Raw genomic sequence first — 25,489 nt, forward strand, 5'->3', positions numbered from 1 at the left:
ATGGTCAATAGGTGGCATTACATAATAAGAATATAAGAGTACTATTACAGGACTATGAAAACCACTCCTGTTGTGCAGAATCATTGAAATAAATCTGCTTATGCTTAGCTATTTTATTTTTCATTTATTTTGGCCAACAAAATGAACATTATATTTTAAAGTTTGAATATTTTGTTACATCAAATAGGTAGGGAGGTAGTTCATGTTATTGAGCATAGTTGTCCATGAGATAATCTGTTCTGATGCAAGTGATAAGAAAAAGGTGTCTGATTAAAGCAACTACATAATTGGTATGACTTTAGCCTATAAGTACAGAGACATAATTTTATTGCAAGAGTTGACTAAACATCTTAATATTCAAAAAGGACTAATGTGTCATTTTCCATATTGATGTCAGAAAATATTCTATCTGCACTTTGTTGTATAGATGAGTATAGTTAGAAGAAGAAAATACAGTGTCCTGTATGCTCTCTTGCTTGCTGTTGGTTGCTAAATTAGCTCATTTACAAAACAGCACCAGTCTTTGTTGATAATATTTAAATGTAGTGTTTTGGGTATTTTTCTTTCTATATTGTTGGTAATTAATAGGATTTTATTTAAGGAATAAAACCTGGAATAATACCACCTTTTTCCACTAATCACATCATATCTCAGAGTGATACCAGATAAGTTTGTGTTCTTGCTTATTCTGTCTATAAAGATCTAAAAGCAAACAGAGTCACTGATGTGGAACCAAGTAAGACAGGAGCCTTCTTCATTTTGGCATAAAGATCCGCTTAACAAGCCTTTCTCTTCTTTTAGGGATTTTTGGCTAATCAGAAGAGAGCTGAGAACTTGAAGGATCCTTCTGTGCTACCTGATTTGTGTTTGAGTCATGCAAATCAGCTGATGATTATGCTAACTAATCACAGGAAACTGTTAGATATTAAACAGAAATGTACCACTGCCAAACAAGAGCTTGCAAATAATCTACAAGTCAGATTAAAGTAAGTGATGTCAGGTTATTTAGCGCTCTTTTATGTCACTGGAGTTTTATCATGTAAAATGTCATATGAAAAATCTTAAGTACAGTAAGTATTTACAGATATTTTTCTGAATTAATTCATTTAAGGTTTTTTTTTTTTTGAAATAGGAAATGTGATGAAGTTTGAAATTACACATTATATGATACCTTTGATGTGAATCAGACACAGTAGTCTGGCTTAATATGTTTTTTAATACAATAGTTAATGCTATTTTCTTGTACCTTAATATAATTCAGATTGGTGAAAACATTTCAAGGAATTGTCAGTAAGTGGACACGATGTCTCATGTGAACTATCGTAAGCAATGATGTAGATTTTAGTGCTCTAAAAGTGGAGCAGTGCTTTCAGAATATATGTTTTGAATAGAATACTTTTCAGCAGTTTGTAATAAGATAAAATAATTTATACTGATTTGTGATTTACTTACATTATGTTAATACAAAAATTTCATGCAGTGACAACCTAGAAAAATGAAAGCATTGTCTAACATTTACAATATGAGACAGATGTCATCCAAAACTAAATGGTAATTACTATAATCACATTCAGCCTTACTCAATGGAAAATAGTGTCTTGCGCCCTTTTCAGCTCTCCTATATGTTTCTTGGCATTGTCAGCATAAATGATATGAATAAAAACCAGGGGCATTGATTAATACAGTTAACTCACATGATTAACTTAAAAAATTAATTGCAATTAATTGCACTATTAAACAATAGAATACCAGTTGAAGTTTATTAATTTGACATTTTTCTGCATTTTCAAATATATTGATTTCTGTTACCACATATAATGCAAAGTATACAGTGCTCACTTTATTGTTCATTGCAAATATTTGCACTGTAAAAATGATAAACTAAATACATATTTTTTTTCAGTTCACCTAGTACTAGTACTGTAGTGCAATCTCTTTATCTTGAAATTATAACTTAAAAATGTAGCTTTTTTTGGTTACGTAACTCCACTCAAAAACAAAAGAACGTAACATTGTAAATGCTACAGTTGCACTCAGTCCTATTTCTCATTCTGCCAATTGCTATGATAAATTTAAAAAAAAAGTAAGCAGTCAAGTGCACTTTAAAGACTAACAAAATAATTTACTGCAAAACCCTAGCTACCAAATACAGAAAATGAACATTTTACCAGTGGCATCTGACTTGTGATGATGAAAATGAATATGCATTAATATGCTGTACTTTAGATTGTTATTGAGCAAAATCCATCATCAGCCTGGGTGCATGTCCTCTGAAATTGTGGTTAAAGCATGAAGGGTCATATGAATCTTCAGCACATCTGGCATGTAAATATTTGCTTTTTCATGAAATGCATATATTGTCCACAGTATAAACAAATAAATAGGTGACTGATCAACAGCTATCATTTTAAAAGCAAAATGAGACCCCAGGGAAAAAATAATCCAGGGTGTGAACGTAATTATGATCAATGTGCATCAGTACAAACCTTGCTTTCCTTTTAAAAATCTGATGTATGCTTTATTCTGCAGGTGGTGTTGCTTTGTGATGCTTCACGCGGATCAAGATGGAGAGAAGCTGCAAGCCTTGTTTCGCCTTGTAACAGAGCTGCTAGAAAGAGTGAAGATCGTAGAGGCTCTCAGTACTGTTCCTCAAATGTACTGTTTAGCTGTTGTTGAGGTTGTAAGGAGGAAAATGTTTATAAAACACTACAGAGAGGTAAGCAAGTTAAATAAATGATTTCAGGGGTCTGCCTTTGTGTGATCATTAAGAACTGACTTACTGTGCTAACTGCATGTGTTTTCCTTCTTTTAGTGGGCTGCTGCTTTAATAAGAGATGGGAAACATCTATATGAAGCTGAAAAAGCAAAAAGGGAATCTTTTGGGAAATTGTTTAGTAAGTGGTTTTCTCTTTTGTAATTTTAGTTACAACTACCATGTTATTTTCTGTAGTTTTCAAACAAAAAATGCTTTGTAGTGATAGGGATATCTTAATAGTTTGTGAGTTAGACACACCCAGAACAATATGGACTGTAACTAAATGTTTATGCAAATAACTTTAAATTGGATATGTACAAAAATATTAAAAGTTTTCTTTCCACTGTTAAAAAGTAAATTATTAATCCTTGCCATATATTTTCTTTAAAATACTATTAGAAATTCTCAGTTAATTTAAAATCTTTTTTAAAAAAATCTTCTGTTATTTAATCTTTTTACATATTAATGCAACAGCTGTTTAAACTAAGGCTACATCTACACTATGTAATAAAATTGATTTTTCATAAAGTTGACTTTTTAACCTCAATCTTATGAACTCAAAGTTAGTTTGTCCACATAGTTAGTTGTTAGATGTTCTGGTAATTTGACTTACTGTTTCTCTGCATCTCTCTTGCCTTATCTAACTTCGACTGTGTGAACAATGCATTGTGGGTACCTATCCCACAGTGCCTTAGCTCTGTTGCATTCCATGGATTTTGTACCACTGGGGTGTGGGGGAAAAATTTGCTGCAGTTGCTTGTGGGTATTTTGATGTCACTATCCCAAAATGTAGAGTGCACTTACAGAATTCAGAGCACCCACTGACCATGTGAAAAAAGACCAGGAGATCAAGCCATTTTCTCCAACACACAGCTAACACAAGCATGGGTGCTTAAATGCTTCAAGTCATTGCACAGGACATCACAGCAACTTCCCAGAATGTCACACAGTTTATCTTTTGATGACGAAGGCAGTGGGCTGAGATGGTGGCTGACGATGACGATTAAGATGTGGGAGAGGAAATCACTCAGCTGCAGACCAGGAAATTATGAATGACTGCTGCCCTGGATGCGTTGCAAACTGGAGTGGCGGTTTTGGACTTGTGAAACCAGCACAAGCAGGTGGAACCACATCGTGTTGGAGTCCTGGGACAACAAGCAGTGGGTGCAGAATTTCTGGATGATCAAGTCCACTTTTATGAAACTTTGTGATTTGCTGGTTTCTGCCCTGAAACACAGTACCGCAAGAATGAGACCAGCTGTAATGGTTAAGCAGCAGGAAGAAGGGTGAAGAGCTCTGGACTGTAAGGAATGGCTTCCTCAGGCCCCTGCTGGCTGCCTCTGTCCTTCTCGCCATTGCCCTCCTCCTCCTGCCCGCCACCAGGCTTAGCTACCCTCGGGCACCTCAGTTTCCAGAAAATGGCTTCTTGAGGAGTCCAAATTAAGTAGGGGTATTGTGATTGGGTCCCTCCCAAGAATCACCTCCAGCTGTTCATCGTACGAGCACAGCTTTAGAGATTCCTCAGACCTCCCATTGAGTTCTGAATGAACTTTGTGATAAGCCTGCTAGAGTTTTTTCACCTTCACTGGACATTGCTGAGCATCCCGGGAATAACCACTGTCGATCAGCCCATGCAAAATCTTTTAATAAATATCTACATTTTGCTTGGATGCTCATTATGCATTCATGCTGGAGCTCTCTTGCGACCCTAAGAACTCAGATCACAAATCTGAGTACTTATGATGGCAATAGATGGCCAATGACATGATACAATGCGATGGCTAATGATGCACTATGATGGTTAATGATGTGATGGCTACCAGTGTGATGGCCAAAAGAAATTCTGGCTTTCAGGCAACCTTTAAATTTCCTGTGCCTGCTGGTGATGAATTCAACTTCATGGGCTTCTTGTGATCTACTTCCTGCGCACCTGGAGAGAAGCAGAGATGGAAGCAGCCAGAGTGGACAAGCATGGGGCATTGAGGGGTACATATGGACACCTCTGGAGGCTAATAAAGTCGATTTAAAGATATGGCATTTCCACACTAGCCTTAATTCGAAATTTTAAATTAGAATTTGATGCTATGCCTTGTCGCTTTTGATGATGATATAATATCGACCTTAGCGGGGGCCCTAAGATCAACCTAATGGTATTTATAGTGAAGCCATTGACATTGTAAAATCGAGCTAATAACTGCCTTAAATTCAGCTTTATCATGTATTGTAGACATAGCCTAATTTATACAAAAGTCTGTTTTAATCTGATATAAGTAACTTTTTGATGTCGATGCTTAATGTTCATTGGTACTTGTCCTGTGCTTTACAGAAAGAACAACGAAAAGGTCTTTCCTGAAGAACATTTGGGCAAACACTTGAAATAGTGGGCAAAAGGATTAAAAAAAGGAAGAACAGAGTTTGGGGGGGAAAAAAAACCAAAAGCCTTTTGGTGGGAATTGTGAGGCACCATGGTTGGATGGCCCTGTAGTGAAAAGGCAAAGAGCAGAGTGGACCTGGATTGCTTGGAACAGTGGTTGGAAGCCTGGAGAGGCAGCTATGTGTAAACGGCAAAGCTATTTCGGTATCCCTCAGTATCCTGAAATAGTTCCTCCGTTTCTCACCTGCTGTTCCAGCATACATGTAGTCCTCATTGCAGGAGTAAGGGATGCCTCGAAATAACACATTATTCCAACATTTGGCATTGTTTAGGCAGTGCTAAATGCCGAAACAGCCTATTTTGAAATAAACTCAAAATAGGATATGCAATATTATTAGTGCTAATTGCGTATTCTATTTCAAGTTTACGGTGCTGTGTAGACATAGCCCTGGGGTGGTAGGTGGGGAGTCTGAGGAACCAGCAGGAGCAGTGTGGAGAATGGGTGGGGAGCCTGGATGGACAGCAGTGGTCAGGAGTGCCAAAATACAAGTTTGCTCAGGGCACCTTTTTGTCTAATGCTGGCTTGCTGGAAAGCTGGTTATTCACTTATTTTGCTCTACTATATTAAATTCAAGGAAAACAAAGAGTGTTAGATACTGTTTGAGGGGGCGGGGAAGCTTACAGTAAAAAGGGACATTTGAAGGAAACTCAAAAGAGAAGACATTTGGAGATCTACAAGAAGATGATTTTGGGGCGTTAAGGGCCATCGTGAAAAAGAAAATGGATTGAGTTGGGGAAAGAATTCTCGCATGCTTTTTGGTCTGAAATCCTGCAGTCATGTGACTTTATCTGTGGAAGAATGCAGTCATGTAGCCAGTTGCCATAGTTTGTACAACATTTACATATGCAATAGATATTGGATTTCCATCCTTGTGGTGAGTTTGAATATTGTGCGCCTGACTACTAAATAACCAAAGTTTGTTTCTTTGCACAGGGAAGTCTTTTTTAAGGAATCGTTTGTTTAGGGGTCTTGACTCTTGGCCTCCATCCTTTTGTGTATGTATTACCTGCTATACCCTCGCTTACCTTTGTAAACTTGCGACTTTGTCATGTGTCTTTATAACCATAATTTCTGTAGGAAAATCATAATCCGAATTTTCCCTTGCCAGCTAAGTCAAAGTTAATTTGCAAGTCTATCAGTTAATTTGCTTCCTAGATGGGAAATTTTTTCCTCAAAGTTAAGCAAAAATCGGTTTTCAGATGTTTAAAACTAAAATATTACCAATCTCTCAAGTGAAGGAGGTTGCTGGATAGCATTTTTGAATTTTTGTTTTTGAGTAGCACATTTTAAACCTGTTTTGTACTGAGCTATGAGTTCAGAATACCTGTACTGACTTTTTCTGTAGAGATAATATAAAACAAAGATGTAAGCTGTGTACTGACACTTTATTTTGAACTGTGTTCACTGCTGGCAATGGTGATGCTGTGGAAAGAGACAACTTGGTACTCTTCTTTTTAGAGTCAAATTAAAACTTGGTGGGATTATAAATACAGATATTTTTAATGAGGGAGAAAAATAAGGTACCGAAGTAAGTAGATACTAGTATGATGATCTACTCTTACCTGCCCAACAGTGCCGAGATCGGCTGGGGACAAGGTTGGGGCGGGGGGGTAGTCCAGCTCCCTGTCCCTTCTAGGGGTGGGGTCAAGGGTGGAAGGGGCAGGACTTATGGCAGTCAGCCTTGCTCCCCCACCCTCCCAGCACCACACGCAGAGTGGTGGCACAGTGCTCCACGGGGATTAAAAGAGGCTAGGGGGCAACTGCCCCCTTTCCCCTCCCCACATCAGTGCACCTGCATCTGCATAAAACAGCCATAGAATTTATTGGGTGATAAAAGCAAACAGATAGTTGTTGGTTTTTTTCACATATTCTATGCATGGTGGAATAGAACGTATTCACCATATTAAATTGTCTGAAGTGGCTAGCAAATTAATATGACTTGGCTGGACAAGTTTCTGCTTTAATTTGATTTATCTCGTTTAACTCTAATGATGGCATGTCACCATGTTTTGGATTATTATGAATGTTGCTTGCCATTATATTTCTGACTTTGTATCCCATAAAGTATTTTTTCAGTATTTTAATTTTTTGGTATTTTGTAATAGCATACCATGCATGGTAAAAAAGGATATACTCTTTTAGTACAGTAACTCCTTAATTAAGTTAATATTCAGCTGTTTATTCAACAGCATGCTAACTTTCAACCCTCTGCTCTCCCTTTTCCCCAATCTTATATATCGTGTTTGATTAAAAAACTTGGAAAAACTGCTACTCACGGCATCATAAGTAAGCTTAATAAATCTAACTTAGTTCAAATAGACTTTTCAAATATGAGCTGAGTTTTCTAGCAGAAGAATAAAAACATTTAAGCGCCTGCAGATTTTTAAAAAATCAGCACTGTAGCAATAAAGTCATCTTGACTATACACATCACTTTATCATTGTGTAATTTTTCTCTTTTGTACAGACACGAAAGCCTCGCAGGTTTGACAGTGAGCTTCCGGATATCTCATTAACTGACTTACAGTTTCTGCAGTCTTTTTGTCCTTCAGAAGTGCAACCATTACTCAGGTAAATGCCTCTAGTGTACTTAACTCTGGGCAGAATGGAAATTACAGAATACAAAACAAGCACACACCTAATATCTCCATCTTGGGGTGCAGGGAGTGAGTAAAAGAAATTTGGTAGCATTGTCTGGCTAGGCCAGCAGAAGGTCAAGAGACACTGGATGTCATGTCAGCAGACCATCTGACAGACATCTGCATTAGCACACCTGCTAGTAAAAGGGCCAACAGACAATACTTTGTCCCAGAAGAACAGATGGACTGTCACTTCTCTCACCCACAGCCAAAGTCCATAGTGGTGCAAGTTGCAGACGCTGACACCACAAGATAAAAACAAAAAAGCAGTCCAGTAGCACTTCAAAGACTAACAAAATTATCTATTAGGTGATGAGCTTTCATGGGACAAACCCACTTCTTCAGATCATAGCCATACTAGAACAGACTCAATATTTAAGGCACAGAGAACCAAAAATAGTAATTAAGGTTGACAAATCAGAAAAATATTATCAAGGTGAGCAAATCAGAGAATGTAAAAAGTTAGACATGTTTGGTATTAAAATAAACTCTTCAACCACACTGTCTGATATAAGTTGCTAACTTTTTTGCCCTCTTGGCTAATTTTAGCAATAAACATTAGTGGTTCAGGCACTTCACTGGTTTGCCAAAATCTCTTCACATAACAGAATTCTCTTTAAAATCTTTTTTGTAACAGTTTCCATCAAGCTTTTAGGGAATACTTTTCTTTTGAGATCACCATTTGTTATTGCTATAAATTGCTTGTGAAATAAAGGCAGACAATAAGATGTCAAACTGTTAAATTAATATTACATTTATTGTGAATCTAAAGTCATTGAAAATGTTTAATGTAATATTTTGCACACACAAACTTTGGTTAAGACTTTAGTAATTTTGTCTTGTTTAATGCTTTATCTGTTTTTGCATATAAACTTTATTTCCTTTTGTTACTCTTAATTGAACTTTAAGCACATTGTGTTACTGTTGCTTTTTGTGTTCATGTGTAATTTAAAAGAATTGAAGTTGGGGAAACAGGCAGGTATTGAGGCTTGACACAATGCATTTGCAGCATGATCACAACAAACTCATCATCCTGTCTTTTTGTTTACACAGCACCAAGAGTTCAGCTATTAAGAAGTAATCTTTTTTCCAAAGTCTTATTGTAATATTTTTTAGAAAAATGTTTGTGGGGTAGCAAGGCTGTATTAAATTCTGTTAGCTTTGGTAGTGTATCTTAATTATCATATACCTCTCCAGTCCATTTCCTTTGAAAAACAGCTGAGAAATCACTTGTAATTTGATCTACTTTGCTTATAGTACTCATCACTTCTTAGGGTTATTGTAAGTATATGTATTGCTCATAAACATCTCCTCTTGAGGAGAAGAGGTTGTGGAGGCAGAACGTAACCTGGAGTTATCCTAAAATTTCTTAGAAATAGTATCTCAAAAATAAGTTTTGTTTTTTTTTTGTCATTTGAAAGAACGTCATCAATGACTTAAAGTTGATAATGTAAAGAACCTACAGCAAAGATGTTGCCTTAGTTTGTTTCCTGCAAAGCTGCTGAAATAAAGAAAATGAATAATTCATGATTGGATTGATTACTGTAACTATAACTTTTACATTTAATTTGTGACACTGTAATATTGAAGATATTTCAATTTTAAAATGCTTTCTGTTTTTGAAGGGTTCCCATACTGTGTGATTTTGAACCTCTTCACCAGCATGTACTTGCTCTACATAACCTGGTAAAAGCAGCACAAAGTTTGGATGAAATGTCACAGACTATTACAGATCTGCTGAATGAGCAAAAGGTATGTTATTTTCCTTTGGTAAGGTTTTATGATAAAAGAATATTTTCATTAATTTTTTTGAAAAAGTTTCTCATTGATCTTTTTGATACTGAAGAAAAGAAGGTTATTTGCCACTTTGGTCGTGTATGTTTTTTTTACATTTTTTTGCATAGGACTGAAGAGAAAAAGTCTAATTATATGCAACCAAATATTTTCATATTCTAAGCTCCTCAGTGAGAGCAAAATGGTGGTATTTTGGAAAAAATGCAAGAAGCATAGCACCTCAGAGTTTACTGTTAATTTGACTTCAAATGTGGAAATGTTACATTTATCAAACTTCTGTGTACAATGTGTACATTGCTGCTTTTTGCCTTTTGATTTCATAGTTAGATAACTGAATAGTAAAATTAATGTAAACAGATTCTTTTTGTTTTAATGATCTTATTTTCCTTTTTGTTATTGTTTCCTCTTTGGCCTGAGAAGTTAGCCATTATTTGGGTCCTTGATGGGTTGTTTCCATTAGGATAAATTAACTGCAGACTATGATATATCACTGGTGCAGTCAAGTTTATTCACAGAGTGTACATGAAGTCTTGTTTCTCTTGATTGTAAGTAACAACAGGTAATTTCCCTGCTTCATTTACAAGGCTGCCTTCCCAGGGAATCCAAGGAGTGCTGTCCTTCTGCTACCTCTCGAAGCACTGTCATGACAGCTGTCACTTTCTGCCCCCAAATGCACACTGTTTGATAAGCAATCCTTAGGCCAAGTCTACACTGCAGGGGAAGGTGAAATTCCAGGTACACAATTTCAGCTATGTTAATGACATAGCTGTAGCCAATGTACCTTAATTCAGGCTTTTGTGCTGTCTCCACTAAGGGAGGTTGATGGGAGCCTTTTGGCTGATGTTCCCTCTAATCTCTTCCATTCACGTGCAATTTTTTTTCAACTGTGTGTGAAACAGATGTTTTTATGTTCACTGAGGCGTGTGCACCACCAGTCAAAACACAAAACCCAGCGGTGGGTGCTCTGCTAATCATTTGGGTGTATCTCTCCTGAGAAGCTGCACAGGTGCACAACTTACAGGGAACACTTGGCTCTCCCCAGCTCCCCTCCTTCTCACAGCATTTGAGTGTGCTCAGGTGGCAAGGCTATGTAAGAGAGGCTTTGGCACCTTTGTTGTTTAAATTCCTTCCAACTGCTGCAATGTTTGCATGTGAGATCTGGTGTTCTTTGAGTAGCATCTTTGTGGGTGCCTCACTTTAGATGTACATGTGCCCCAGCACCTTTAATTAGAGAGTTTTTGTGGAAATGCCTGTTCAGCCTATGCATGCAGCCTACTCTCCTTGTGCCCCACACCAATGGTATATATGCTGTGTGGCAAACCAGCCTCAGTTGTTCCTCAATAGCCTTTGGCCAGAGACAGAGCCTGGCATGTGCCTGCTTATTGTGTATCTAGAAGAATGGGGCAGGAGGAGGGGAAGGGAAGAGGAGGGCAGGGTACAGGAGTGGATGATGAGCTGGGAAGGTCAGTGCATCATCATACAGTATAACCATTTGGATATTAACAGACTTCTGGCATTAATGGATGCATCTTCCTGTTATTAGTTTGTTAAATTGAGGGTTTGCTGCATGTGAAATTATTCAGGAGGAATTTTCTTGGTTTTATGTGCACGCTCTGCCTCTTCAGTTATAACTGCATCAGCGTGTGGTCTAGACGAGTGTTTCTTAAGCTTTCTGAGACTACGGAACACGAAACAATAATATTTTTATGAGGAATGCTTATGAAAAGTTTCTTAAAAAATTGTTGTCAAACAAAAACAATCAGAGAGCAACAACATATACAGGGAAAACAAAATGAAGTAGCAATGAAGAAGTAACATTGTATCTGCTTTTAAAAAAAGCAGAAAATATATACCATCAGTGTATGATATCAAAAAAGTGTCAGACACTCACAACACACCTGCAAGTTGTTCACAGAATACCAGTTGTTCCATGGAATATAATTTAATAAATACTGGTCTAGATCAGGTTTTCAGCCTTCCAGTACCATAAATAAAGGCTGAGGGGGAGGGAATTGGATTTCCCAAGCAGAAAATTGTTGTCTTCCATACCCTTAAATATGTACATAGCCAGCTACCAAGGGCTACGTCTACACTTGAAGCCTACATCGAAATAGCTTATTTCGATGTAGCAACATCGAAATAGGGTATTTCGATGAGTAACATCTACACGTCCTCCAGGGCTGGCAACGTCGATGTTCAACTTCGATGTTGCACAGCACCACATCGAAATAGGCGCTGCGAGGGAACGTCTACACGCCAAAGTAGCACACATCGAAATAAGGGTGCCAGGCACAGCTGCAGACAGCATCACAGGGCGGACTCAACAGCAAGCCACTCCCTTAAAGGGCCCCTCCCAGACACAGTTGCACTAAACAACACAAGATCCACAGAGCCGACAACTGGTTGCAGACCCTGTGCCTGCAGCATGGATCCCCAGCTGCGGCAGCAGCAGCCAGAAGCCCTGGGCTAAGGGCTGCTGCCCACGGTGACCATAGAGCCCCGCAGGGGCTGGAGAGAGAGCGTCTCTCAACCCCTCAGCTGATGGCTGCCATGGCGGACCCCACTATTTCGAAGTTGCGGGACGTGCAACGACTACACGTGCCCTACTTCGACGTTGAACGTCGAAGTAGGGTGCTATCCCCATCTCCTGATGAGGATAGCGGCTTCGACGTCTCGCCGCCTAACGTCGAAGTTAACTTCAAAATAGCGCCCGACGCGTGTACCCGTGACGGGCGCTATTTCGAAGTTAGTGCCGCTACTTCGAAGTAGCGTGCACGTGTAGACACGGCTAAGGAGTTATGGCCTGTAGTCAGAGTTCTCAACTTTATTTTTTCTGAGCCTCCCTTCTGCCAATATGCTATAAAAACCGCACAGCCCACTTATGCTACAACAACTGATTCTGAATATAAAAGTCAGGACTGGCAAGATATGTGTGTATTGGGGGGCGGGGGGGATATAGGGTAGCAAGCAGGGGGATTAGCTGAGGCCATATGTCACAGGGTCGCCCATGAAGTTACTGAGACTTTGACTTCAGCTGAATAAGGCAGGGTTTTGGCTTTCTGTCATATCCTAGCTTTTTAACATTGGCCTGCTTGATGGACATCCTGAAGCCTGCTTACTCCCCTCCCACAGGAGGTGCTGGAGTCCTGGTTAAGAACTGGTGGCCTATTTAGTGCAGAAATGGATGAGATACTTTGATCCACAGACAATGGCTAGGACGTGTCTCTTTATAGAAAGAGGCTGTCTATTCCTGCTATCAGGTAACACAAGAAGTATATTTCAAAGTCTTCATTGTTGTAGTATAAGCAGAGGAGGCTGTCTTAGTATTAACAGCACCCTCAATAGCAAACATCTTTGCAGACACAAGAGAGGAAGAAATCCTAAAAACCTCATATAAAGACAAAACTCTTTAGTCACAGCTTCCTTTACCAAATACCAGGCCATGGGTTTGACAAGTTAATTGAGAGCTTTGAACCAATTTTTGGTAGAGGAGAATTTGAGCCCAAATTTTACAATGCATAGACTACTATTACTTTGGACAAATATTTTTAGACACAGTAAAAGAAAGGTTATACCATCCAATTCAAAGCCTCTATGCAAGCCCCTCATCCTCTCCTTTTTCAGGAATTCTTCCCACATAGGGCTATTAACAACAACAGGCTCTTCTGAGTACAGGAGCAGTAGAATGAGTACTTGTGAATTCCACTAAGAGTTTTACCCCTTTACTCCAGATAAATCAGGAAACTTCAGCTGTCTCTAATCATTCTGGCCCTTTTTGCTTTAGATTGGTGCACTGCTCTTAAACCAAGAGGTATATTTCCAATCCCTATAAGGATATCCCACCAACAGTATCTCCTGGGTTCAGACCATATATGTATTATTTTTAAATCTGTCTATTGTTTCCAAGGTTTTTATCAGGTCCCAGTCTTGTGATATATTATGTGTGTGGAGTCAGCAGTCCATCTACACTCAGTGAATTGTAGGATCAGAGCCAAAATTGACAGAACAAATTGTAGAAGGAAGGAAAGAAGGCTTCATTTATACTTCAGACAGCAAAAATAGCTTAAAATACTATTCTAATTGCCCTAGATGAATGTCCTGTTAAGACCTCTATTTTATTCTTTGAACATGTTTTAAGTAGCATATCATTGGCATGGTATACACATTTAAATAGTCCTAGAAATATCTACAGTATGTACAGTATTATAGGTTTTAGTATTTAAGAATGCTCATGTTCTTCAAATTGTTCGAAGATATTGATCATTTTCTAAACATTCTCAAAGCTCATAATTTCTACTCCTAAATTCTTGAGTTCCTGATTTATAAAAAAATCAATATTACTTTTTGTTTAGAGCGGTGGTTCTTAACGTTTACTGCAGCTTGCACCCCTTTGGTTCTCAAAATATGTTCTTGCACACCTTATCAAAAATCAAATGTTGAGATTGGGGGTGAGGGCTATGCACTTTTAAATGCATGTTAAATATATGTAAAATAGTTTTATGTTATTACTCACCACAAATAAAACTAAAGGAGGCATACAGAGATACACAGGTGCTACCCAGAGATGATGTGAAGTTTTGCTGTGGAAGTAAACTGTAACCAATGCACTAACAGTCATCAACTAACTGAATTCAAACATAGGTTTGATGAAACAAAGTAGTTGTCCTTAACATGTGTCTGCTTAATCTGTGTTTTCGATGATTTACCTTCTAAAAAAATATGGCATGTCTCACATCCCCAGAAGGGGCATCAGGCACCCCCAGGGGGTGCGTGCACCCCAGGTTTAAGAACCACAGTTGTAGTATGTTTCTTGTTTTTCATGTTGTATTAAAGAACACAGACGCTGTGTCACTCTGTATAGGTTTAACGTCCCTGGTCTCTGATGACAGAATTTGCCAGACCAAGAGAGGTCCAGGACTCCCTGGGTTGCCAAGGGGATTAGGCCTCCAGCCCTGAGCTCTGGTGGGGGCTCTGGCTGCAGCCCCCAACTGCAGCTGGAACTCCAGTGGGGTATCCATCCCTACCTCAACCCCTGTCCCACAGATGGGGGTCTGACCCCAGCCCCAGGTCTCTGGTCCTGCAACATGCTGTTGTTGGGTAAGAGAGTACTGGATGTAAGAAGTTCACCCTAAACTTTTATTTTATTAATTTCTATTTTGGAAGCTCATCCTCACCACCTCCGCCCCCCAATCCTTTCTTGTTACTCTAAATTGTTCTATGCGCTTACCAAAAATGATTGTCATACTTTCTCAAGTCACTATGTGAACAAAGATAAGCCAGGTCAGTATTTGAGTGAGAGATGTCCAAAGAGAGAGATTTAAGGAGAGATTTTGATCACAAAGTAACCTTATACCCTATGAATAGGTAAATAATCACCATGTCAGTGTGATGTTAAAATCTCTGTACTGTAGAACCTCAGAGTTAGAAACCCCTTGGGAAGGGAAGTTGTTCATAACTCAAAGCAAAGCTTTATAGTTGGTGTTCCCTTTAATTTTTCCATCCCAGGGCAGAATATAATTTTTACATGCCCCAAGGCATGTATTGGTGTACCTCACAAGTGGAAACACATTTTGGGTATCTGTGGGCACTCTGCTAATCTGCTTGGCAGCGCCTGAATCTCTCCTGGGCGGCTACCCAAGCGCTCACCTTACAGGGAACACTACTATAGTTACTTCAAAAGTTTACAACTGAACGTTGATTTAATGTAGCTTTGAAATTTTACTATGAAAGAAAAATGCTGCTTTTAACAATTTTAATTTAAATAACACAAACAGAGAAAGAGTTTATTTACCTTGTCAAATCTTGTTTTTTATAATTTCTGCTGCTGTGCGCCTACTTCCAGTGCCAAGCTGTGGTGCTCATAATTTTGAGGCTCTGTTGTATTAAGTGAGACTGGATCTCATTCAGGATGAAAAAATATATACAGTAAACCCTCCATTTTATGGACCCCAATTTAGCAGACTTCAGGAACAATGGGTGTCTGCCAGCTCTCCACTTCCCCCATTGTTTCAGAAGTCTGCTTAACTGGGACCCATAAATCCTAACCCTCCCCCCAAAAAATAGTATGTATGATGACTTGCTGCTGCGACGGCTGGTGGGGATGTCGGTTCCAACCACCGGAGCTGCCACGCACTCCTCCCACCAGGGGTGGGGTGCATACGCGGGCAGACAGCACTCACGTATGTACTCTACTGCTGGTGGGAGGAGAGTGTGTCAGCTCCAGAGGCAACTCCTCCAGGCCCCAACAGAGCCTCCAGCGGTGGTGGCTCCTCCTGCCACGGTGAGGCCCCCAGCCACAGACAGGGCCCCCAGCTGCGGCGGTGAGTGACGGGCTTTTTTTTGGTGTGGGGAAGAGACTGATGGTGGGGTAGGCAGTAAACTCTGATTTAACAGACTTTTGGGTTTAATGGACACCCCTCCCCTCATTAGTCCGTAAAATTGAGGGTTAACTGTATTTGTAAATATATTTTTCTTTTCCAGCTCAGATATGGGAGAGAGGGATGGGATAGGTGGGTGTGCATGCACTTTGGTACCTAAATAAAACTTTTTTAAAAAGCATGACTGACATGAAGTAGACCAAGCAACCTTGTAAACTTATTGTGTATTCTTTTCTCCCTCCCTCCTGCTGTTTCTGCTCAGTGCCTCTGTTTTTTGATCAGTTCTGAAAAGAGGCCATGTATCTGGGATGTGCCACACAAATTTTGCATAGTTTAATTCAAGTCAAATTATTATTAATCTTTAAAGGATGCTTCTAGTCTTACCTAAACTGTGGTGTTAAGACTGCTACATTCTTTGCATTTCAGATTTCTGAAATCCCTAGGACCTCCTAACCTTACATGTCTGTGAAGTGATATTTACTGTGCTCACTCTGACATCAGTACTGGCTCATGTTCATCAAAATGTGTTTCTGGTTTGGCCAATTTTAAACATATTTAAGTGTTTCTAATGCATATTTCTAAAAGCATCTGTTGTGAATCCTGATGCTTGTCACTACAGCAGGGGTCCTGCAACTTTAAGAGGTTTTAGTGGAAGAAATGACTTACATTTCAATTTAACCCCGAAGGAAAAGATGTTCAATAACAGTATCAAATATGAGGCAATTCTTTTAAGAAAAATAGTTTTTCTTTTTGGTGACCACTCTTCTTTTAATATGTAAATCGCCTCATTTGTTCATAGCTAAAAGGGCATACTGAATAAGACTACAGGAAATCCCTCCTGTTGCAAACAAGGGCAGCATACTTTTTCAGACAGTGGCTAGATGCAGAAGAGATGCATGAACACTCTTGAATATACCTAATACTATTACTCTTTCTAATTTCCACTTGGAATTCTGCCACATTTCTTGAAACTTTGAGGTAGATATGTGTTTGGTGCTAGTGAATCTACAAATGGTATTTCTGTTGACCACAGAGAAGTCAAGGCTCTCTCGTGCCCCATCTTTTTGATAATTGAGCGCTCATATAATAAGATTCTGCAGCATGCAGGATTGCCATCTGTTTTCTAACATTTATAATTGAAGTCAATCTTCTGAAAGTGAACCAATGGAGGGCAGAAAAGAGCAATACAGTAATTTTAATTGCCCTGCTTTGTTTTCCAATTCTTCAGGTAGTGCTAACATCATTAGGGCCCTAATCCTGCAGCAAAGTCATGTGGGCATGAGTTTCATGAAAATGGATACTTTTTACAACACTGAGGTCTAAAAAATTAGTTCTGACATAAGGACATCAGTGTTCTTTGAAAAATTTCTACTTCATCAGTGGATGCCTCTTGTATATTAAAGGTATAAAGTGCAACATATGATTAAAAATGATAGCTAAAAGAAGATGTTTGGCTCATGATGAGAGTATCTAGTCTTTAAAGAAAATTATTAGTAACTAGCTTTAAAATTGTTGGGGGTGGTACAGAATTTATATTATGTTGAAAATATTTGGGTTTTTTTCCATCAGTTTTAAATTTTGTTGCCTTTTTAAATTTGGAATGCCTTGCTCTTAAATATAATAGATAAACAAGATTGTACAGTTGGCCTTCAGATGTGACACTAAATATTATAAATATGCCTTTAATTAAATTCATTTTGATTTCTACTTGCATATTCCCTTGGGATACAGAGATTTCTCTTACAATTCTGCTGTTTGGCACACATGTGAAGGGTCTGTGTGGATGAAATATGAGTAATTTATGTTCCTCTTTTTTTTAATGGCTGGACATGAGCTCGCTGGGATTACAGCAGCATATCAATGAGAATTTGAAGTGCTTTGCAATTCCGCACTAATGAAAAAGTTTCTTTGTGACTAGATTCCTATAGTAGAATATTTACAAATTCCCCGTCATTCAAGTTAACTAAAAGATACACAATGTAAAATAGGGTTCTAACCACTGTTACAGAATGTTCAGTTAAAAATAAAACTGTATTCAGAAAATTATTAGTATTTGACAGTTGTTAGTCCTGGAGAATACAGTACTGGAGTTAGGCTTCCATGCAAAACATAGATTCTGCCTTTTTTGGGGTCAGCCTTGACCTAGAAGAAGCTAATTTCATCTCTGTTCATTCAGTCCTATCCTGTTTTGCTAATTGTCACGATTTCACTTGTTGCTAATTTGTAGTGATTTCAGCAGGTCAGAATGTTTCAGACAGTTAGCTTCTCTGAAAAATGCATTTTTGGTTGACCGAAAGCTGTTCATAACCCACACATGAATCTGCCAAATAGTTACAACCAAAACCAACAAACTTTTCAGGCCTTGAATAGGAGGAGGAGGAGGAAGTCTTTCTTATAACCAATTTAGAGCTCTCACTTGACATTTGTGAGGCTCAGGTTTGATTTCCCTTTCTGCGGAGAAAGGCTTTTAATTTGTGCGTTCATGTTGCAGGAGTTGTCCCTAGCTCCTGGGCTTTCTCAGGCTGTTTCATTTTGAAGAAATAATTAGTCATTGAATCAGGGCCTAGAATTTCAATCCTCCACCTCTTATGAGGCTATCCTAAACAGTAGGCTATAGTGTAATTCTCTCACTTTCTCTCTGGCCCAGTAACTCTATTCTCATTCACAGTAGCAATTTATAGTAGTTCTCCACATCAGATAGAGGAAGAAACAGCACTCTGGTCTCCCACGTCCCAGGTGAGTGGGACAAATAAAACACAGATTTTTTTTTGAATTCACTGATTATTATCAACCTGATCCAATTTTTTGGAACTGCTAAATAAAAATTCAGTTATTCATTCAACTCTAGTAGTGATGGGGCTTTTGTGATTCAGAACTGAAAACCTGTTTTGAGACATGCAAAATAATTTTCATTAGCATCAGAAATGACTTTACATTACCTAATCTAGATATTCTTAGCCCATGAACCCTTGTTTTATCAGGGAAAGGGATTCAGGACTTGGTGGCTTATCCTACCCAACTGGGATAAGCTTCTCTCTCTCATTCAAGAATCTGCCCTCTTCAGGCTCATGAGATTCAAAGTGAGACTACCCTTGGATTCTTTGGAGTATATAAAAAAAACTTGCCAAGACCACTTGTTTCAGTCCACTTCAGAAGGGAAAGTTCCAGGAAGTTAGGTGAGCCAGCTTTGTCTGAATTGTACCATTCTGACAGCAGAAAATGGATATAATGGGTAAATTAATTTTGTCTTCAGTGTTTTAAAGAGTGTGGCCAGTTTCCAGAGTTCCATAACAAAGGATAAACTTTGTCCAGTATTTAAAGAAAGAGAGGGGCAACCCAAATAGTCATTTTGAGAAGGATAGTCATGTTGAGAAGGAAAATAATCAAGTAGGCTATTTTTCATTCTAGTGTGCCCTTCTGTGTCTTATCCATTGACAGCCCACATTGTTCCATTTTTCTGAGCCTCTGAAAAAGAGAAGAAACCTGATTTGCTTTTAATGCCTCTCTTACTATAGATGAGTATTACTACATTAAAAATTTTTTACAAACATTTTGGTATTTTTATTGATGAAATATTAAATTATTAGTTATAAAATTGATTAACAGTTGATTCAGAAGAAGAAAGGCAGTTGTGTGCAAAGAGAAGCCTTCATTAGACATATTTTGCTTCATCTACATATCTTATCCTATTCATATGATAAAGTACATCATTAATCAACTTTTTCATTAACACTTTCAGAAAACCAAGTTCAAACAGTAGTAGAAAACAAAGAACAATAGCAAAGATCATTAATTTTCATATCAAATATGTGATGGTTTCCTTAATTTCTTAGCCGATAGCATTTTTGGCAACTTTTAGCACTTCCACACGTTCATACAATATATACAATTATTTTGCAGTACTTAAATTATTCTTCAAGTACTTCACAATCACACTAATCATAGTAAGTTTGTGTAAACATATAATCAATTTTACATGCACAGAACACTTTCTAACTAGAACTTCTAGGAAAGAAGCTGAAATTGTCAAAACCATTTGAGGTTTACGTTGCCTTAACTTTTTAGTGTCAGTTTTTAAAGAGTTATATGCACAATGATTCTGATACTTGTTAGTATGCTATCACATTATTTTTATTTGCTGTGAGAGAGACAAGTTTTAGCTAAATCTTGGAGTTAAAAATATTAATCATTCAGTTTGTAAAGTTTTGTCTTAAATTTTATACCTGCAGGTCTCCAATAGTCAAGCATCCCCACAATCTGCTACTACACCAAGGATGGAAAGTGCTAAAGGAAACACAATTGCTACCTCTTCTAGAACTCCTCCATCACTCAGTCATCAGGGTCCCTTATGTCCTCCCGTGTGTCCCCCAGCTCCGTTAGATGAATTGTCTCCGGACAGCATTGATGCTCAAACATTTGATTTTGAAACAATCGCTCATCCGAACTTAGAGCAAGCCCTTGAGCAAGGGTCTTTAGACTTGGATTCACTAGCAGAAAGCCCAGAATCTGATTTTAAGTCAGCAGTGACTGAATTTGTAATAGAGGAAAATCCGTCATCTCCTAATATTGTAAGTGATCCACAGAGTCCAGAAATGATGGTGGAATCCCTCTATTCTTCAGTTATCAATGCAATAGACAGTAGACGTATGCAAGACACAAATGTTTGTGTTAAGGAAGATTCTCTAAATGCTCGCATGAAGAAATGTAGAGGAGTTGCGCAGGAATCACGGTTTAATTTAAGAAACATAAAAGAAGACCTTTGCCACTTTAGAACATTTGTACAGAAAGAGCAGTGTGACTTCTCAAATTCTTTAAAATGTACATCGGTAGAAATAAGGAATGTTATACAAAAGGTAAAACTTTCACTTGAAAAAACACTAAAAGATAAACATCAAAAAGAATTGCAGTCTTTGAAAAGTGAGTATGAAACTAGAATTGATACATTACTAGAAGATGTGGAGGAAAACAAAAAGAAGATTAAAAAGTTAAAGGTAGACTTAGTAAGTCTCGAAGAAGTTTTGCAAAGTAAAGATAATGAATTTGCCATGGTGAAGAATGAAAAAGAAGCTGTTGTTTGTCTGCAGAATGAGAGAAACCAAAAATTACTTGCATTGGAAGGGCAAATGAAGGATCAGAATAGTGAAATTAAAGAACTGAGGCAGTCACGTGAGATGATATTGGAAGATCTGAAAAAGCTTCAGATTGAAAATGATGAAAAGATTCAGCTTCTGAGAGCAGAATTTCAGAGTTTGGAGCAAAGTCATCTTAAAGAATTGGAAAACAATCTACAAATGAGGCATGCACAGGAATCTGAAAAATTAATAGCAGAGCACAAGGATTGTTTAGATAAGCTACAAAAAGAAAATCAAGAGAGATTGGAACAAATGAAGGAATCTCATTCAGCTGTTCTCCAAGAGAAAGATCTACAGATAGAGGAATTAAAGCTCAAAGTTACTGATCTCTTTGACTTGAGGTGCAAATTAGAAGTTGAACTTGCACTGAAGGAAGCAGAAACAGATGAAATGAAGATGTTGTTGGAAGAAAGTAAAACTCAGCAACAGGAGATCCTAAAGTCCCTTATTGATAAAGAAACTGAAAATTTGAGAAGGGAGTTAGAAAAATTAAACCATAAGATACAAGTTAATAATGATGAATATCAAATGGGTCTTGCAGAACTAAGAACTTTAATGACAATTGAGAAAGATCAGTGCATTTCAGAATTAGTAGACAGACATGAAGAAGAAGCAAATAAACTTAAAACTGAATTAAATAAAATAACCTCTTTGTATCAAAAAGCTTTCGAAATAGAAAAACGTCTCAAAGAGCAAATAATAGAACTACAGAGTAAGTTAGAAGTGGAAGCAAATGCCGTAGAAAAGCAAAAAGAGGAAAAAGTGGCTTTGTGTGAACAGAAGGACAAATTTGAAGCTGTTATCCGTAATCTCAAGGAGGAAAAAGAACTGTTAATAACTCACCAAGAACAGGAAAGAAAACTACTCGTACAAAAGCTCAGTAGTGAAAAAGAGGAGGCAATACAAGTAACCCTTAAGGAGTTTGAATTACAAAGGGAAGCTGTTGAAAAAGAACTCTTGGAAAAAATACAACTACTTCAGATGCAAGTAAATCAGAGGTACTGTAAGAATTCAATAATACTTTGTTAGTGATCTAAAAATAAGATTATTCAACAATTCTTGTGGCTTACTGCATTTTGAAGGTAATCTTCAGTACAATACCGCCTTTCCTATACATTTTATGATGAAATTTAACTGAAATTTTTGTTTGTTTCAAACTGTTCAGACTCATACATGGCAACATTTTTTGCATCAGTGGACTCTAGTAACTCAAGATATTTTGTAGTGCTAGGTTACATTACAGTACTTTCCAGAATACTAAGGAACTTTAAAATGAGTGGTGGATGTAAAACCTCATTTAATACAAGCTTTTTTTTTTAAAAAAAATCAGTATATGTAATTAATCTTACAGTCTGAAACATATGAAAAGCCTTTTTGTTTTTAATAGGGCTTTTGAAATTTATCTTCATACACTGTACATCACGTGGAGATCCTATAGACAAGCAGAGTTTGGTAGTACATTTGAAACATCATACCTTTTTTATGCTTTCATTTGGGGTATGCAGCATTACTTTTTAACCATCTTGTCTGTTGAAAGGGCTTTTATATGGTATGTGGAAGCTGCTTTAAGAGACTATTCCTTTCTTGGCAATCAACCAGGCACTTACTGACAGTAGATAAACCAGCCACCTGCCAGCTGTTCCATAATACCTTATGTGAAATACATCATCCTAGCCTAATACATAGCCTAATAGGGTTCATTCTGAATTTCTTAGTTCTGAGAGGACTTCAAAAAAAAAAAAAAAGTGTATGCCATATTTGCTATAGTAATGCATGCATTCTTTTGTGGAGGACCTAGAGGGCTATTTTTAAAATAATCTAGGGTTACAAATCATGCATATTTAAGTATAGATTTTCAAATAATGTACACACTTTTTAAAGGTATCTTCCTTTTTAGATTGAAGGAATTGTGTGCTTTCATATGTCACTATTTTCTGTCTTTGAGCCCATTTCCACTCCTGTTGAAGTCAATGGCAAAGCTAAAGTAAGAAATGGTGACTTGCTTCATCTTTTAGACACAGAAATGTGCTCATTGGGGGGCTTGTCTCCACTGTATGTTGGATCAGTGCTACAGTGGTTGATCTACCAGTTGTTGATTTCTCATATCTGCTTAGACACAATAAAATCAATGAGTGCTCTTCTGTCGAATGCAATATTCCACCAGTATAAGAAAAGAAGCTGGAATCAATGAGAAAGCAACCCCCACAAACCATACTGTGTGGAAGACTCTGCAGTATGTGCCTTCAGCTGTGCTAGTTGCATAGCTGAAGTTGTATGGGGTAGATAGACAGAGGAACGGGGGTGCTAGTGTAGAAAAGGCCAGGGTATACAGTTTTATAAGTTTTGTTTGTTTGTTTTGAAGACTTTTATTGGAAAGTTCTTTTATTCTTGTACTTTTAGCGTGAACAAAGTGAAAGAGCAAGCAGGTTTACCAGTTAGTATACAGTCAAATCTGAAAAAAAAATATAATTTCTGATATGAAAGTTACAATGATTTCAAAAATGCATATTGTCTGTTTTTCAAAAAGGGGTGGGAATTTTGATTTAAATAAAGGTAATCAAACATATTTTTTTCCTCACACTCCATTAGTTTTAGACTTGGTGTTACACTTTTAAAGTCTTGGACTTATTTAAAATACCTTTATAGTTGATAATGAGTGAGATCACATAGGCATGCAAGGAAAGAGGAGGATGGGAGAAAATGAGTTGCTTATTTCCTATTATTAGTTGTTTAAATATAGATTGTAAATCTAAAAGGGTTTGTTGGTTCCAGTATTAATAACTGTGAAATGCAACTAATCAGTTTCTTCTGCTCACAGGCAGCTGTTGCTTTGTATGCAATTAAAATAACACAAAATGTAGTTTTGAGAATGAGAAGACATTTGCATAAAGTATGCTGGTCACAGAGATGCGAATGGAAGATGTGCTTGGAGAAGTGTATGCAAACTGAGTGTCATGACTAGCATGGCAGTGTATATGATAGGAGACGAGTTTCATTTATTGACTTTCAGATATGAACCTTGATGCAGGAAGATTTTGAAAGATTCTAGAGGTCTGGGGAAATGTCTCCAGATTGTGAACATTGGCAATGGAGACTAGAGTTATCAGTAGTAGTAGAATATGAAGGGAGTGAAGAGCATTTAGGAATAAAGATGACTTAAACTGAAGTTGTTCATTTATGTTAAGGTTAGAACTGATAAAGTACCTTCCGTTGGTATGTTTCAGACATGATGATCTACAGAACTGGACTGAAAGAGAGGCCAAGAGTGAAGCACATTTGGAAGTGATCAGCATGCAGATAACGGCTTAATTTGTGTCTGCATGCTGTCATATAGGAATAAGATGTGCAAAGAATGGATTATCAGTATATAATGGAGGCTTGTTGGATCCCATCAGCAAGGGAGCAAAGGGAATAGGAGGGACTGCTGAAGAAATGCTTAGTGTAGTAGTCATATAAGTAAGAAAACAAGAACAGTGCGATGCAGGGTCATTCGTAGAATGATGTGGAGCCCCAGACAATCCTCCCTCCCTGGTCCTGCCTCTACTCTGCGCCCATTCCAACCTTTCTGTCAGCCGCCTTCCCCAGTGATGCTGGGAGCTGGTAGAGCAGTGTGTGCTCGTGTCCGGTTCCATTACTTCCCACTGCCATATGACTAAAGGTTAGATAGTGGCATGCTTCCAGGAAACCAGTGATATGGCAATATCTGGGTTTTTTTTTTTTTCAGGAAATAGAAGAGTCTAATTATGGTAAGTTACTGGACAGATCTTTGGTCAAGACTTATGTACAGAAATCTGAGAAAACCACTGCAGATCAAGGACAAAAGCACAGGTGTTCAAAAGTAAATCGTGTGAAATCAGAGAACAGCTATCTCTTAATGAAAATATGATCAGGAAACTGGATGCTTTTGGCTGCAGAGAACATGTACACTATTGGTTGCAAAGAATACAAAAAAAATCTTTAACTTCTGTATTGTCAAATACAGGTTGAAGCTTTCTAATTTGGCACCCTCAGGACCTGACTAGTGCCGGATAAGAAAATTTGCCAAATCATAGGAGATCGGTATTGTCTAGCAGCATTACCAACACTTCCACTGCTTATTGGGCTCTTAAAAGACATTCAGGAGGTAAATTATAGCTAAGCAAAAAGAACACTGAGTACCAAGAGTGGTGGCTGTAAAGATACTTTATGGAACCATGGGAAACTTGGCCATGCACATAAATGTGATCCAACTAACTAAAATCATGCCAGATTATAGATGTTGCTGGGCAAGAGAGTTCTGAATTAGAGAGGTTCAAGCTGTACATTTAAACAAAATATACGTATTTGGTTAAACTCATGAGAAAATGTGAAAGGCTTCT

At 37.9% G+C, this 25,489-nt stretch overlaps 1 protein-coding gene across 3 annotated transcripts in view; it reads left to right on the forward strand.

Moving 5' to 3' along the window:
* RB1CC1 (RB1 inducible coiled-coil 1) overlaps positions 1-25,489 on the forward strand; it is a 144,106-nt gene that overhangs the window by 67,627 nt on the left and 50,990 nt on the right. For all 3 annotated transcript variants that reach the window (XM_074987180.1, XM_074987181.1, XM_074987182.1), the window contains 7 exons: positions 802-986; positions 2,530-2,716; positions 2,813-2,894; positions 6,124-6,185; positions 7,657-7,760; positions 9,454-9,580; positions 20,229-22,129. In XM_074987180.1, coding sequence (XP_074843281.1) covers positions 802-986; positions 2,530-2,716; positions 2,813-2,894; positions 6,124-6,185; positions 7,657-7,760; positions 9,454-9,580; positions 20,229-22,129 — 2,648 coding nt within the window. The remainder of the gene's footprint in view (positions 1-801; positions 987-2,529; positions 2,717-2,812; positions 2,895-6,123; positions 6,186-7,656; positions 7,761-9,453; positions 9,581-20,228; positions 22,130-25,489) is intronic.

The sequence above is a fragment of the Carettochelys insculpta genome, chromosome 2, assembly GCF_033958435.1.
Source record: "Carettochelys insculpta isolate YL-2023 chromosome 2, ASM3395843v1, whole genome shotgun sequence".
Taxonomy (NCBI): Eukaryota; Metazoa; Chordata; order Testudines; family Carettochelyidae; genus Carettochelys; species Carettochelys insculpta.